This window comes from Diabrotica undecimpunctata, chromosome 3 (assembly GCF_040954645.1).
Source record: "Diabrotica undecimpunctata isolate CICGRU chromosome 3, icDiaUnde3, whole genome shotgun sequence".
Classification (NCBI taxonomy): domain Eukaryota; kingdom Metazoa; phylum Arthropoda; class Insecta; order Coleoptera; family Chrysomelidae; genus Diabrotica; species Diabrotica undecimpunctata.
In genome coordinates this window covers 4,579,503-4,595,363 of record NC_092805.1, presented here as the reverse complement: position 1 = coordinate 4,595,363, position 15,861 = coordinate 4,579,503, and the positions used below count along the sequence as shown (strand labels likewise).

Here is a 15,861-nt window from a genome sequence, read left to right as displayed (position 1 = left end):
CAAAAACACGTTGCGCCTGCGTACATTGAAATGTTTCGACACAAAACGACGATCCGGTAATCAACATCAAACAGACTGACTGAAACTAAATGAGCCTAAACATGCTTTAGACACACGACTAATCAGTGTGCGTCAGCTCATTTCATTTATATCGAAACATCAGCATCAGACTCGTTTAGTCAAAAACGTTTTTGACTAAAACAGTTTTGCTCTTTCTGTGTGCGGCCACCCTAAAATATTTTTGAAATCAGATTTTTACAACCTTTCACATGCCCCTCTTTACTATTTAAAAAATTGACGGTATGGCTGTCATCTGAAGATTGTTCATCAAAATACCGAAACTTTGATACCGTCTTCTTCTTCTTAAGGTGCCATGCATTTCTGCGTAGGCGTCCACCGTACATCGTCTTGTCAGGTGAGATGTTACATATTCTGGATTAAATAATTCTGTTTTTAGCAGCATTGCGAAGCATTTCATAGCTGTGGATTCCTGTCCATTGTCGAATATTGCGCAGCCATGACATTTTTTTACGTCCGAGACCTCTCCTACCCTCTATTTTCCCTTCGAGTATCAGTTGCTGAAAAGTGTATCATTCTCCTCGTATAATGTGCCCCAAGTATGCAGTCTTCTTACTTTTTACATAATTAAAAAGTTCCCTATCCTGTAAGCCCGCTCTTCTGAGTACTTCCTCATTTCTGACCCTGTCCGTCCATGATATTCTGAGCATTCGACGCAGGCACCACATTTCGAACACTTCAAGTTTGTTAATGGAACTGGCCTTTAACGTCCATGCTTCCATTCCGTACAGGAGAACAGGCCACACGTAACACTTAAGCATCTTGTATCGGAGGTTGAAGTCCAATTTGCGATCAGTCAGAAACTTACGAAGCCTCAAAAAAGCATTTCTGGCTTGTTCAACTCTGCTCTTTATTTCATTCTCGGGGTCCCAACCCTCATTCAGCAAACATCCCAAGTATTTGAATTGCCTGACTTGTTCGATTTCTTCTCCAGAGACATATATCTTTGCGTTGGGGTAATCATTTCTACTTATAATCATTGATTTTGTCTTCTTGATATTTATTTTCAAACCCCGAGCTTCACTTGCAAGAGTTAGATCATTCAAAAGGCACTGAAGATCTTCGATGTTATCTGCCACTATGGCTGTATCATCGGCATACCTGATGTTATTAATAAATATGCCGTTAACTTTAATACCCTTATTAGAGTCTTCCACTGCTTCTGCGAAGGCTTTTTCTACGTATAAATTGAACAGCATTGGAGACAGTATACAACCTTGCCTTACTCCTTTTTTAATGGAGAAATCTTCTGTTTCGTTGGAATTTTGAAGACGTACTGTTGCTGTCTGATTCCAATACAGATTGGCAATGATTCTTATATCCTTTGCATCCAATCCCAACTCTTGTAGGTATTTTATCATCAATTCATGTTTTACATTATCGAATGCTTTCTCGTAATCGATGAAACAGATAAAAACATCCTTTCTTTGATCTAAACAATTCTGTATCAATGTTTGCATACTAAAGATCGCCTCTCTCGTGCCAAGTCCATTTTTGAAATTAAACTGACTCCATCCACTGACCTCTTCACATTTCTTAAACAATCTAGTGTGAAGTATTCTCAGGAAAAGTTTCAAAAAGTGACTCATTAGGCTTATTAGTCGGTGGTCCTTGCAGAAGTTCGCACGTGGTGTTTTTGGTAGGGCGATAAATGTAGATCGAAGCCAATCTTTTGGAATCTGGCCCGTATCGTAGATGTCGTTAAAGAGCTTGACAATAATGTCTAGGTTTTCTTCATTAAGTAACTTGATTGTTTCTGCGTACATATCATCTGGTCCTGGGGTTTTGTTACTTTTTAATAGTTTGATAGCGTGTACAATTTCAGCTTTCAAAATACTTGGGCCATACAAATGGTCTCCCAGTTGTGGTGGTTTTTGTGTTCTGTCATCATTGAACAAATTGGCTGTGTACATTTTCCAAGTATTAAGTATATCGCTAGGGTCCGTTATTAATTCATTTTGGTCATTATGTATACCAGTGACTTGTTTTTTCTTGAAGACACCAGCAATTTCCTTAATTTTCTTGTGAAAATTGAAGCTGTCGCCGAGTTTATATAGGCTTTCAGCCTCGGCGCAAAGTGTAGTCATCCAGATCTCCTTCGCCGCTATAATTTCTTTACGAATTTGACTGTGTATATTTCGGTACCCTACTTCGTCCTGCCTGATCTTACACTGCCTGCGTTGTTCCATCATCTCTAATATTTCTTCTGTCATCCACTCATTCTTGGTAGTTGTTTTACTCTCGAGTAGAAAAGTGTTGTTCAACTCATCAAATGATTCTTTTATGGTGGTCCATGACTTTTCAACATCATTCTCAGTTGCCATATTAGAGAACCTATTGTTTATTTCCTCTGTGTACGCTTCATTTGTTTCATTGTTTTTGAGTTTTCTAATGTTTACTGATGCCTTCTGGTGTTTTCTTTTAGCTGTAGCGAGCCTCAGTTTGATATTTGCTACTAAGGGATTGTGGTCGGATCCTATGTCTGCTCCAGGTAATGCAGATACCTTAGTAATAGCATTCCTGTACCTTCTATTAATTGTCACATAATCTATTTGGTTCCTTATAATGCCCTGATGTCCGTCTAAAGGCGACTTCCATGTGTAAAGCCTCCTGGGTGGTAACTTATACCAAGTATTCGTTATGACTAGATCTTTGTCTTGACAGTACTGTATCAATCTGTCCCCTCTGTCGTTTCTCTGACCAAGACCATATTTTCCAACTACGTGATCTACAGCTCCTTCCCCAACTTTTGCGTTGATACCGTCAGATACTAGAAAAAATTTAAAAAACCAACCGAAAGTTCGGTCGATTGATTTAAACTTTAAAAATCGAGTTTTATCGTTAAAATAGACGAGTTGATTGGGGGAGGGGTAAGACTGTATCCTCTCATTGTTTATTTATCATTTCCTTGTAAATTATTTCATCCGATTCGGTTTCGTCGTTTTCGTACAGCTTTGTCATATTTTCGTAGTAGTAAAACACGTAGGGAATTATGAAGTAATGCAAATGTAAGGTTATTATTAATTATAATTTTGTATTATAAAATTTAAAAACAATACGATCTATAGCTTGATAAAATATTCATAATGTTGAAAAATTAACCAATAGTAACTTACAAATTGTATACACAAAGTATTCTGTTATACATTATATTTCATTGCAAAAAATTATTATCCTGCAAAGTTGAATAGTTCTGCACCAATAACAGTTTTGAATTGGTAAAAGCTCTAAGCATATAAAAAATTGATTTTATGAGATCAAATTAGAATTTAAGTAGACTTTTTTAAGAAGAAATAGAAAAAAAATTAGTTTTATTTATACTAAACAAGACGTTACGATATTAATAGAAATATTGCAACTGTGTAAACAGTAGTCAAAGTTGCCTAACTATGATTGACGTTTCATAATTGTATGCATTAGTCTTAGCTATGTAAAGGAGTTTGTACACCCTCAAATTTGGGTATGGCACATTAAAAAAAGATTCTGTTTCACGTTATCGATGAACCTGGAAGATATATAGACATATATTTAGTATGTTTTAGTATATTATTAATGCATTTTCAGGATAAGACGAAGTGTGCCTGCTGGAAGCTCACTTTAGAGGGAGCAAAGTATATTGGAAGAGATATAAGTCCTACGTCAGTTGGTTATATATACCGAAGGTTGCCCGAACAAGTTATTACAGGAATATATGAATGTAACTCCAGGTAACGATTTTCTTATTAAAGTTTACCATATTATATACGCTTTTTGAACTATTATTAATCTACATAAATTATTTGCTTTTGTGTGGCATTTTTGATACATATTTTAATCAATGATCCCAATGATACTTTTATGAAAAAATCATTTCTGTTCATCTAACCTTTGATTTGGAAATGGTCCTAATTTGAAACCGAATTCATCTGGTGTATTTGAAATAAAAAAGTGCCGTTCGTATTTTAGATGCAAATGTTCATCGACTTGCCTAAACAGAGTTGTGCAGAACCCCATGAGTTTGAAACTTCAAGTATTTAGGACTCACAATCGCGGTTGGGGCATCAGATGTCTCAATGACGTTCCTCCAGGCAGCTTTATCTGTATTTATGCTGGTACAATACACACTGAAGCTATGGCCAATGTGGTAAGATGTGTTACAGTTGTGACTCAGTATTTAACACGTTAAGCCCCGGACCAAATAAGAATGTGTATAACTATTAATTTCTATTCTAAAATAAAAAAAATACATTTTTTTAATTACAAGCATGTACCAACACTGTACACACGGTCTATTTATAATTATATTTGTAATTTGTTTTAATGTGGACCATGTGTACCATATTGGCTCACACCAGGAAGATAATCAAATGCTTTCTGCCTAAGATATTTTAAGTTTAAAAATACAAAAACAATTTATTTTTTCAAGGAACATGTATGAATATTCACAAAACACTTAACACACATATATGCGGTAGTAACGGCACATGCCGCACAAAAAGTGTACACCCTTTTGGCATTCTTCATCGCTGATGTTCTTCCTTCACGATTCGAAAAGTTCTTATAACATACTGAACACCTTCCCCTTTTCTCTTTCTCGTCCAACGTATGCAGAGTTGTTAAAGTGTTTTCAGAAGTTGTTTGTGGCATTAAAAGACTTTAAACAATCTGTTCACGGAACTCAGTAATTGAGAGATGTTTGCCGCTCCAACAAATCTTACACTTGACGGTCGATAAACAGAAGGTAGAAATTTATTGGTTTGTGGTCTGTAAGTTTTGCAATTTCTTCCTGAAGTAAAGGATAGTTCGAACTTATTGAGATCATCTATGCATTCCTAAATAACTTACCTATCCTTCTTGTATCAGGCTTCTTTTGGTTAGAACTATGACCTACAGTACTATGACTAGACTAGACTTTCAAATTTTAGCTTTTTTTCTACGAGACTCATATTCACTACTGCATGAGTCTGAAGAACCATCAGTAACATTTTCTTTGTACACTGGATCGGCATCGGAATCATAAAACGTATTTTCTGGCATACTGATATCACTAAAGTCACTCTCCTCAGCAATTCTACGAAGTTCTTCTTCCGATAGTCCTTTACGGAACATTATCATCTTTTTTTAGTTCCACTTTTTAACAAAAAACTGAAGAGAAAATAGTCTTAGCCTCGTTAGACATTCGAACCGATACTGACTGAAGTATGTTAGAAATTATAACCTAATCTGTTTGTGAACACGTGGTTTAACAACCTCTGATTTGTTTACCACAGGCCGTTTACACAAATTTATACATAAGAAAGCACGACAAATGCGATCCTGGACGAGCCACAGCTTTAGGAACACGACAATTCGCTGTGGCCTCAGGTACACACGGTCCCAGATAAAACTAAAGTGTGTGCCAGTGTGGTACACATGGGGCTTAACGTGTTAGGGAAGGGGAGGGTTGATTTTCAATATTTTCAACATATTTTTGTGAGTAATTTTTGAAAAATTGTTTAATATAGATATTTATAACATTAGTACAGTATAGTAGTATAGTATAGTACATTAGTACATTATAGTACAACATTTCAAGAGTATTTTCTTAAATCTTGGTACAAAAATTTTAAAAATTGAGCCAATAACAGTTAATTTTCCAAGATGCAAAAAAAGTAAATTTATGGTGTTAATCGGAACTTATACAGATCATCATATTTTATTGTTTTTTTTCAATTTTTAGAAATAAAAAAGACGAATTTTTTGAATTTTCGAAAAATTTTTGTTAAAATTTGACCAATTTAGATGAACTATTTCTATCGATTTAATTTGTAATGATCCTTAGGATGGTGTGGCGTACGGAGATGAATACTTTGCGGAATTGGATTATATCGAAACTGTTGAAAAATATAAAGAAGATTACGAAGCGGAAGTAATTGAGGAGGAGGAAGAGGAAAAGGGGTATAAACGTCGAAAAACTCCACCCGAAGAGGAAGAAGAAGAAGAAGAGGAATCTGTAGCGGTGGTCACTAACAGCAAATACAAAAGGTACAATTATGCCGCAGATAACGATTTTACGCCTAGTCATCCCGATAGGATTATTGCGGGAGATCAAGCAATTAGGTAAGTCTTAGTGTTAAAAAGGAGCCATCTTCAAAGTGCTTACCACCCTTAGGAAGCGTTTTTTGGTTAAGGTAATACGAACCCCTTCCCATATTAGTAGGCCCACCTATAGAATTTGCAGTTTAAGTCGATTACCATAAACAAATTATACTGCAGCGTGTTTCAATAAAACGAGCGGTTCTAATTTATATAAATATATTTATTTATAAGTTTACAGCACGATAATACCTTATAGACTAACTTGGCTAATATCAGCGCTACTTATATATACAAGTTATTATGTACTAGAATATTCTGGAGTAGTCCACCTCTATTCATTTGCATTTCGTCGAAATAAGCAAGTTCGGTACAATACTCTGCAAGTTCCCATATTAATTAATATGGAATTCTTATTAATATTTATTAAAAGCATTGTCCTTATGGTTTTTTATGTATTTTCAACAATAAAAAAATTTACGAAGCCACTATTTTCTATAATTAGGAAATTCAAAAATGTTGTTTGATGCATTCTAAAATTTACGCTGCGCTTTTATTTTTGTTCTCTAAAATTTAATTTTCTTATCAATCTAACGTTGAGTCAACTGATATGGGAAGGGGCTCATAGATTAAATCGACAGAATCATTTACGTTTGGCACGAGATTTTTTTCTGGACAGCCTGTATAAGAAGTAGGCGAATCAACTGCTGGTGATGAATATAAAGAAATGGCAAGCTCTATATCTCACCTTATGTCAGCTTCAGAAAAGTGTATAAAATTACTACTAGTAAATATTCCGTATATTCGCATGTATATTTGACTTATGGACCAAGCACCTTTGACAACAATAGAGGAAAGTGTTGCTTTTGTATGTTAGCGTTGCGGATGCCATATTCAGTACTTTTACAATCTGAAAATTTTTTTCACGAAGCTATTTTTAGCGGCCGAAAGGAAGATTTTGTATTCTTTGGAGGTAGACAAATTAAATTAATATTTTCGCTGCAAATGGTGTGTAAGAGATCGTGGGGTGCAGATCAAAACATTGCATTGAATTTTTATCGAGCCTATATAAGATCTATAATAGATTACTGTTGTGTGGTATTATGGGTCAGCTAGCATAACCAATTTACGTAAACTTGATAGAATCCAATTTAAAGCTCTAGGGATTGTGTTAGGATTGATGAAAAGCACTCCAAATGAAGCCACCCTAGCTCTGGTATCTGAAAACCCACTCTCATTGCGCAGAGAAGATCTGGCAAGCAAATATTTCCTAAACCAACATTATCGTGGCACTTATAATGCAAAAATAATTAATGAATTAAATACAGCTGATTTAACATCTACATACTTCATTAAAAAAAACTCTCCACCACTTGCAAGAGCAATTATAACTTGCAACGAACTGAAGTTAATAAATTCCCCTTGTAATCTTATCTGGGAATCGTTGGATATACCACATCTAACAAGTGTTCTAGCTACAAATATTATTATCCCTAAATACCAAAACGAATTTTGCTACACTACTTTTAAAGAAATCTTAAGTGGCTGGCTATTCAGATCATATTGTGATCTATACAGACGGGTCAAAATCACCAACATGTACAACCAGTGCTTACTTTGTACCAAAAATGAAGATTAAAAAATCATTTATTTTAAATAATCAATCCAGCATTTTTTCTGCTGAAGCATGTGCTATATACAAAGCCCTTGAATTGTGCTGTGAAAACCAGTGGAACAAAATTGTTATATGCAGTGATTCACTGTCAGTATTACACTCCTTGCAAAACTTTAAATTCACAATAAATTAATAGCAATATATTCATATTAGAAATTTTTCAACAGTTACTAAAACTATCAGATCCATATGGTACTAAATTTCTATGGGTTAAGGGACACTCAGATATTGTTGGCAATACTATTGCTGATTCTATAGCTAAAAATCCATTACAGCACCCACATATGGTGATAGAAGAATTTAACACATGTGACCTACTTGCCTATATCAAACAACATATTAAATTCAAATGGGACAGACAATGGATTCAGTTTGGTGAAAGCAGGGGCACTAATTTATACAAATTACAACCAACAGTAGATGTAAAACAATTTTACAAAGATGTCACACTAAGCAGAAACACAGTGTCAACTGTCTTAAGATTAAAAGTAGATCATGGATGTTTTCCGAAACATCTACACAAAATAGGAGTTCTCCCAACAGATCGATGTGAGTGTGGAACTAGTATAGCTGATTTAAATCACATATTCTTCAACTGCCCACTACATCGTAATACAAGCACGTGGCTGCTAAAATAATTGATAAAAGAGGGTTTAAGTACACCATTAAACGTAAATCTTCTATTAAGTGAAGACAATATAAAAATCTTTAAAATAATTATGATATTTCTTGTAAAAATTAAATTAAAGGTATGAGTGTCAAATTGATCATATGTGAACATTTCCTTTGTATGTTTACCATATATGTTGCCCACCTACCTAACCGTGGTTTATGTCTTGTTTGTTACAATAAAGCCGCTCTGATGAATCCCTGAGCGTGAAAAGTGTCCTCCTTGTATGAATAAATACTAATATTTATATGTAATTACGTGGCTAAAGGTTTCAAGCCAAAGCCAATAAAAAAAAAAAAAATTCGTGGCCGAGTTGAAGTGCATGTACTGTAATATGAGAAGAGAGGTTGAAGCATAGTAGTACCTTTTTCCCATATAACTTCCTAAACCTAGGTACTGAAACCACCAACTGAAATTCAAGCCAATCTGCAAAAATATTTGCATCGAACCCTACTGAGCCGCTAGCATTGTAACATCAGCCTTTTGGTCCATTTTCAGCGCAAGTAGTCTACATTTTAGCAGTCCGGTAACAACATAGGGCGGTAAAGGTTCACCTTCGCCGTTTCCACGGAACATGATGTCCACAGATGTCTTTGAACCGTTTCTAATTACTTCTGTATAGTTGTATCTTCTCCTGACAATGACCTTCTTTTTGTCGGGATCATCAGTCAGATTAGTTTCATCGCAATACCAGATATTTGTTGGAGGCCTAACTCGACTGCCACATTTTCGAAAAAGCTTCTTAATTTGTTCTCATCAACCTCTGCTTGTGTACGTTTACTGTTTTCTGCAAAAGGTGGGAAAATTTCAGGATGTCTGACCATACATTGTTCGATCCAAACCTCTCCAGGTAGATTATCCGTGAAAATTTTGACATCTCTTCCACAACGGTTCAAATAATTTGTTTAATGTTTCTTAGTTCCTTTACGTTAATAGGGAACTCATACTTACCCATATAAACCGAGACAATTGGCAAATTGTTTTTTTTTTTCGCTAGAAGTAAATACGTTTTGTCTCCCTGATGTTTTGGAATGTCTTTCTTTCCAATTTATTTAAGATGGTCCTTCTTGGTGAGATTTCACCTCTTCTAATTTCGTTTAAACACGCCTGTAGAGTTTCTGTAGAGTATAATCAGCATAGTGCCACGATCCTAATACTCTTGTAGGTGTTCTAGGTATATCTGCCTAGATTCATGAGAGATTCAAGGAAAAAGATCTGTTGGCCCAAGGCAGAATTTTTGGTTGAAGAATCTACGTGATTGATATCAATGCAGATCGATTGATTTGTTTAGAGCAAGAAGTTCAAAAATAAAAATAGCCATTATGATTGCCAACCTCCGTAGGGAGATGGCACTCCAAGAACATTGGCAGACATTTAACATAATATATATTTAGGGGTAACAAGAGGTGCACCACTTGTTTGTACAAAGTTACCCTGAGTCACCTGATATTTTGTAAAATTAGGCTAGAAAAAGAAAATTTTACACAAAATTTACTAAATTTTACGTTACAATTTAGTGAAAAAGATGATCAAAAGTTGATGCTGTACGTGGGGAGACTTTGTGTCAATAGGCAACCAGTAAAACGATGACGTGTGTTTTGTAAATACGGTTTTTAATTCATAGGTACACTAAAATAAAACTTTTTTAGTAATGGAGCAAAGCTACCCCGGTTTACGATATTCAACTTATCCATCTGGCGTATGGTCGTTGAAGAATCTCTTGAATATCGTGCCAAAGTCGATGAGTTAACCTTTATTAATGAACATAAGGATGCAGTAAGTTTTATATCTCAGGTTATCAGCTTCAACCTCTGGTGGTAAATACCAAGAAGAAGCAAGCCCAATACTCAGGTCATGTCAAGTTATACATAGTGCCTTGAATTGAAGTTATGTCATTTTCGACTGCCTCATCGGCGTAGCTTCTAACTCCTACCTGAGCAGTATTTAGCTTGGTTTGGTGTCCTCCATGCAACTGCGATCGAGACGGACCCGAGTCTCTCCACCAGCTCACTGCTCAGCCCTTCTATGCTCCTTGAAGATAGGGCCTGGACTTTTTTCGCATTTATCAGCATTTTAAAATCTCTTAAAAATAAGTTTATTTCTGTATCAGTAGTGAAAGATATTAAACTATTAACTATTAACATATTTTTATCTACATTGATTATAGAACGCGACTAAGAACGAGAAACAAAGATGACGTTAAAGACGATTTCAAGGAAGAGAACGAAGTGAAAGCCAAAAAAGAAGACTCAAAGCATGAAATGGGAATGAAAATAAAACAAGAACTAAGTAGAAATAGTTCGGAGTCTTATCAATCAATGAAATCGTTAATCGAGGGATTGTCTGATAACATCGAAACTGTTACCATAAGCGACGAAGAAGATGGTAAGTTTTTACACTCAATAAAAACACATTATAGCCCTAGAAAAGGAGAGTCCAATTTAATGCGTTTGATGTTGTCTGGAGAAAGAATATTAGTTTTTTAATGGGACACCTTGTATATTTTTTAATTTTAGAAATATTCACGTTATTCTGAACATTTTTTGTTAGTACTTCCCTATACCTATTGTGAACCGATATTATGAACAGATCGATAGTAAAAAACATATTTTTCAAAAATAATGAATCACATACAGGGTGTTCCATCTGAAAAAAAGTATTTAGGCGAAAATTTAGGATGCCGGTTTTATGCCAATTTTGACAGCACCCTGTATAATGAAATAGGCCACTTTATGCTGTAAACGATAATGCTGTATGTGGTTAATAAGTTCCTAAGGAATTTAAACTTCTGAAAAAAAGTATGTAGGCGAAAATTTTGGGATGCCGGTTTTATGCCAATTTTGACAGCACCCTGTATAATGAAAAAGGCAACTTTATACTATAAACGATAATGCTGTATGTGGTTAATAAGTTCCTAAGGAATTTAAACTTATTCAAAGTACATTAGAGGATATTGAACTTTATATATGTTACGAGCAATGTCCGAAATTGGACAATCCTAACATTGTACGGAAAATCTTGTCCACTTCTAGCATTGTATCCCTTTACTGTACAATCTCCGAAATAGACATAACCGTCGAATTTTGTATAAAAGAATTGCTGTACAATGTTCGAATTTCAATAAGTAGATTGTCCAATTTCGGGCTTTGCTCGTAACATATACATGGTAGAAAAGTGTAATTTTCATATAGAAACCATTATAACTCAAAAACAGCTCACAATAGGTATAGGCAAGTACTAACAAAAAATATTCAGAATGACGTGAATATTTCTAAAATTAAATAAAATTAAAAAATATACAGGGTGTCCCATTAAAAAAACGAAGTTATAAACAACTTCCGGTACTGCATTCTCAGTGTGAATTTCACTATAGCTATATTTAAATAAAATTTACTATTTTTATTGGGAATTAACCATAACTTTAGTATAAAATATGTGTATTTTGACCTTTCAAGGTACCTTCTTCTTCAGGTTCCTTCTCCTATCGGAGGTTACTGTACCTATATTTTATTAAAATGCCACAATAAAATAGACTCAGATCAATATTTAAATAACTTGCTTTAGAATCTTCGGATTTTACAAACATGCTCTGTAGGTGGCAAATTTTTGATAAAATGAACTAAACAATTATAAGTTCTATAGCAACTCGATGGTCAGTTGGAATATTAGTATTGAGTAAAATGTATTTTTCTGTGTCTTGCGGTTGTATAATCGATACGAACTTTTTACAGAGGGAAGAGAAGTATTAAGTTTTAATCCGCAAGCAAGTAACTTGGACGATAAAGGACCCAATTACACCTCTGTTCGAGAGCTCTTCGGAAAAGATGAGTCTGTCTATGTCATGGATGCAAAAAACGCTGGAAACATTGGACGATTCTTGAATGTAAGTTCAGTATATTATTCTCCTTATCATCACTGAGTCAAATTTAAAAAAAAAGTTCAGGGGCGATTTTCTTTAAAATAAATTATGTAATTTATTTTGCAATTAGGTCTTTAATTACGGTGTGTTTTTTATATCTTATAATTTGTGTTTAATAACTTTTTTAATATTCTTGACAGGTATACCGTTTTCTTCAGTCCATTTCACACGTGTTTTGAGACAATCGAATGCTTTATCTGGTTTTATTTTAGCAATACCAGTTGGTGTCTCCAAGACTTTCCTCTTCTTCTTGTGTTTCTGTGGTCCCTTCAAACCAATTTTTTAAATCTGCTTCGCTTATCTCGTGTCTCCTTCTGAACCAATTTGCAACCAATCCGCACAAAGGTATCGCCTTTTGAAGCTAAACCTAAAGCTTTTCATGGCAGACCGAAGGTATTTCCAAGATCATTGGATTAAGGTGAAACAAAGTTCCTGTAAGTTCAGCTCTTTGAGATACTACTTTGTGTCACCACTTTGATCCATCGACTGTAGTAGAGGTGTGTATATTATTGGTAAGAACATTGTTTAAATCTTTTGGGTAGATTGATCGAAATTTCTTGTTCATTTGGGTGGCCTCTTTACGGCCTCGCCATAAAGATCATTTTACGGGTATGTACGTGACTATTACTTGGACCAACCAATTAAATGGTCATTTGAAATTAAATCCTACAGAAATTCGAATTCTAATACTAACCATATTGCACTCTCGATGTCGGTGTAATTTACACTGTGTAAATTTTTACTACAGACCTCAGTCTGTCTGCTTTGCTTGTTTCTCTCATTTTCGAAGTATTCTTGATAAGTTGAGTTCGCGTTTTGCGCTTTTTGTACATTACAATATTGCATTTATGTTTACAACCATGGGTTCGAAGAAGAACATGATGTCTATTGAACTAAAACGTGAAATCATTGAAAAACATGAGCAAGGTGTACGAGTAATTGACTTGGCGAGGATGTACGGGCGTACCACATCAATGATATGTACTGTACTTAAACGGAAGGAGGTGATAAATGGTATAATACCAGCTAAGGGCGTTACAATAATTTTTAAGCTCCGGACTTCTCTCCATGAAAAGATGGAGAAACTACTAATGGTGTGGGTGACAGAGAAGCAGCTTCAAGGGGGAATCTGAACACAAAGCATCATATTTGAGAAGGTAAGAGCGATTTACGAAGATTTGCTGAAGCAGATCCCACACAATTCCACAAATGATGAATCGGAAGACTCGTTTAAAGCCAGCCGAGGCTGGTTTGACAACTTTAGAGAAAGGATCGGCATTCACTTCGTCGTCAGGCATGGTGAGGCAGCAAGTTCGGATGTGAAAGCAGCTAAGGTTTACATCAAAACGTTTTCCTAACCGATAGAAGTCAAAGGATACATCCCCCAGCAAGTCTTCAACTGTGACGAGACAGGGCTTTTCTGGAAAAAGATGCCGAATAGGACTTACATAACGGCAGAGGAGAAGACGATGCCAGGTCACAAACCTATGAAAGATAGATTAACTCTAATACTTTGCGCCAATGCGAGTGGCGACTGTAAAATCAAACCTCTTCTAGGGTACCATTCAGAAAATCCCAGAGTCTTTAAGTCACATAAGATTTTAAAAAACTGCCAGTTATGTGGAGGGCAAATCCAAAGACGTGAGTCACCAGGAAATTCTTTGTGGAGTGTATAAATCACTTTTATTTGAATAACATAATATTTAAATAACAGATTTGCCCCGTCTGTTGAAAAATATCTACAGCAAAACAACCTACCCATACCAATCCTTCTTGTCCTCGATAATGCCCCTTCTCATCCACAAATCTCGAAGATGATTTACTCCAAGAGTTCAAGTTTATAAAGATTCTCTACCTACCAGCCAACACCACTCCTATCTTGTAGCCCATGGATCAGCAAGTGATTTCTAATTTTAAGAAGTTGTATACCAAGCACATTTTTCGGCGCTGCTTTGCGGTGACGGAAAACACAGACCTTGTCCTTCGAGAGTTCTGGAAGGACCACTTTAACATAGTAATATGCCAAGAATTATTGAGCAGGCCTTAACTTCTGCATGGAAGAAGCTGTAGCCTGAGGCTGTAGATGAAAGGGCCTGCGACGGACTGGAACCTGAAGTTTCAGTGGTAGTTTTTTGGGGACTGGAACGGATTAATGACATTTCAGTTAATTTCAACGGGGAAAATTGCTTTGACATACGAGCAAGATTATGGAACGAATTACACTTGTATGTCGAGGTACCACTGTATATATATATTTCTATAATATAACATTTTATTAATATACATAAAGCATTTTCGGTCATTTTCATTGTGTTTTTGCAGTTTTTTTTCCCAATAAAAAAGTCATAGGTAATCCGAACAACCCGTTTACTGATAATAATTAGCAAAGAAAGAATCGCTGAGATACAATTTATCGTCATGTCCAATTATTTGAATATACCAATAATTATATATTTCTTTCAGCATTCCTGTTCGCCAAACGTTTTCGTTCAGAACGTTTTCGTCGATACTCATGATCCCCGCTTCCCGTGGGTATCATTCTTTTCGTTGCACCAAATCAGAGCAGGAACGGAACTGACGTGGAATTACAATTACGACATCGGCAGCGTTCCCGGTAAAATGTTGACCTGTCATTGTGCCTCAGGGGAATGTAAAGGGCGTTTATTGTAATCGACAGAATTTATACTGTTCTGCAGGTAAGTGCTGCTATCATGCAGCTATATATAATTTCCACTGAAGTTAATTACACTTTATCAAATTTTTAAGTTGATATTTTTGCTCCTAATATGTTTGCTCTTGTACTACATTAATTTAATTTTGTTTCAGGCAATGGACAGATTTAATACATTACATAGATATTTATACCGTTTATAATATTGCGTTCTATTTCACTAATTTCGTTCATTGAAATTAGTTTTTCATCGTGTAAGTATAGAATAAATAAATTATAATTCAATACATAAATAAAGATTTTGATAAGAGAGTATTTTTTATATCCTTCCCTATAATATATCTGTAGCCTGGTTTCAAAGATGGCCAACTCCATTTAGCAAAATTTTCAGTATAGGTAAAAAACTGTTAAACTACTTCCACACAATTGGTACTGTTGAATTTTTTTGTTGATTGATAACATGTGGAGATAGTCGTTTTGATGACCAAAAATATTGCTGATGGTGTCGCTGATATCTTAAGTCAGCAGTAAAATATCAGTAGCGATGCATCAGGGCTTGCCCTATACTGGTGATTTTTTTGGTGAAAATAAAAAAAGTGAAATATGTGTTAAAAATATTAATAATTTATTGGGCTAATACAATATTTGTCAATCAAATTTTAAAACCCGATCAATACACTAACAACAAAAGTTCTTTAGATTCCTGCTTGATCGGTAGACAATATCTGAATCTTACAATAATTCTGAATCAAAAGTCCACTACAACTTGGTTGACTTCCATGACTTCATCACAG

At 35.2% G+C, this 15,861-nt stretch overlaps 1 protein-coding gene across 1 annotated transcript in view; it reads left to right on the top strand.

Moving 5' to 3' along the window:
* Positions 1-15,372, top strand: part of egg (SET domain bifurcated histone lysine methyltransferase eggless) — a 37,458-nt gene extending 22,086 nt beyond the window's left edge. Inside the window, exons 11-17 of the mRNA XM_072525117.1 lie at positions 3,643-3,785; positions 4,024-4,201; positions 5,879-6,156; positions 10,645-10,862; positions 12,209-12,360; positions 14,860-15,092; positions 15,223-15,372. Of these exons, the coding sequence (XP_072381218.1) occupies positions 3,643-3,785; positions 4,024-4,201; positions 5,879-6,156; positions 10,645-10,862; positions 12,209-12,360; positions 14,860-15,066 (1,176 nt within the window). The 3' untranslated portion in view covers positions 15,067-15,092; positions 15,223-15,372. The remainder of the gene's footprint in view (positions 1-3,642; positions 3,786-4,023; positions 4,202-5,878; positions 6,157-10,644; positions 10,863-12,208; positions 12,361-14,859; positions 15,093-15,222) is intronic.
* The last annotated feature ends 489 nt before the right edge of the window (positions 15,373-15,861 follow it).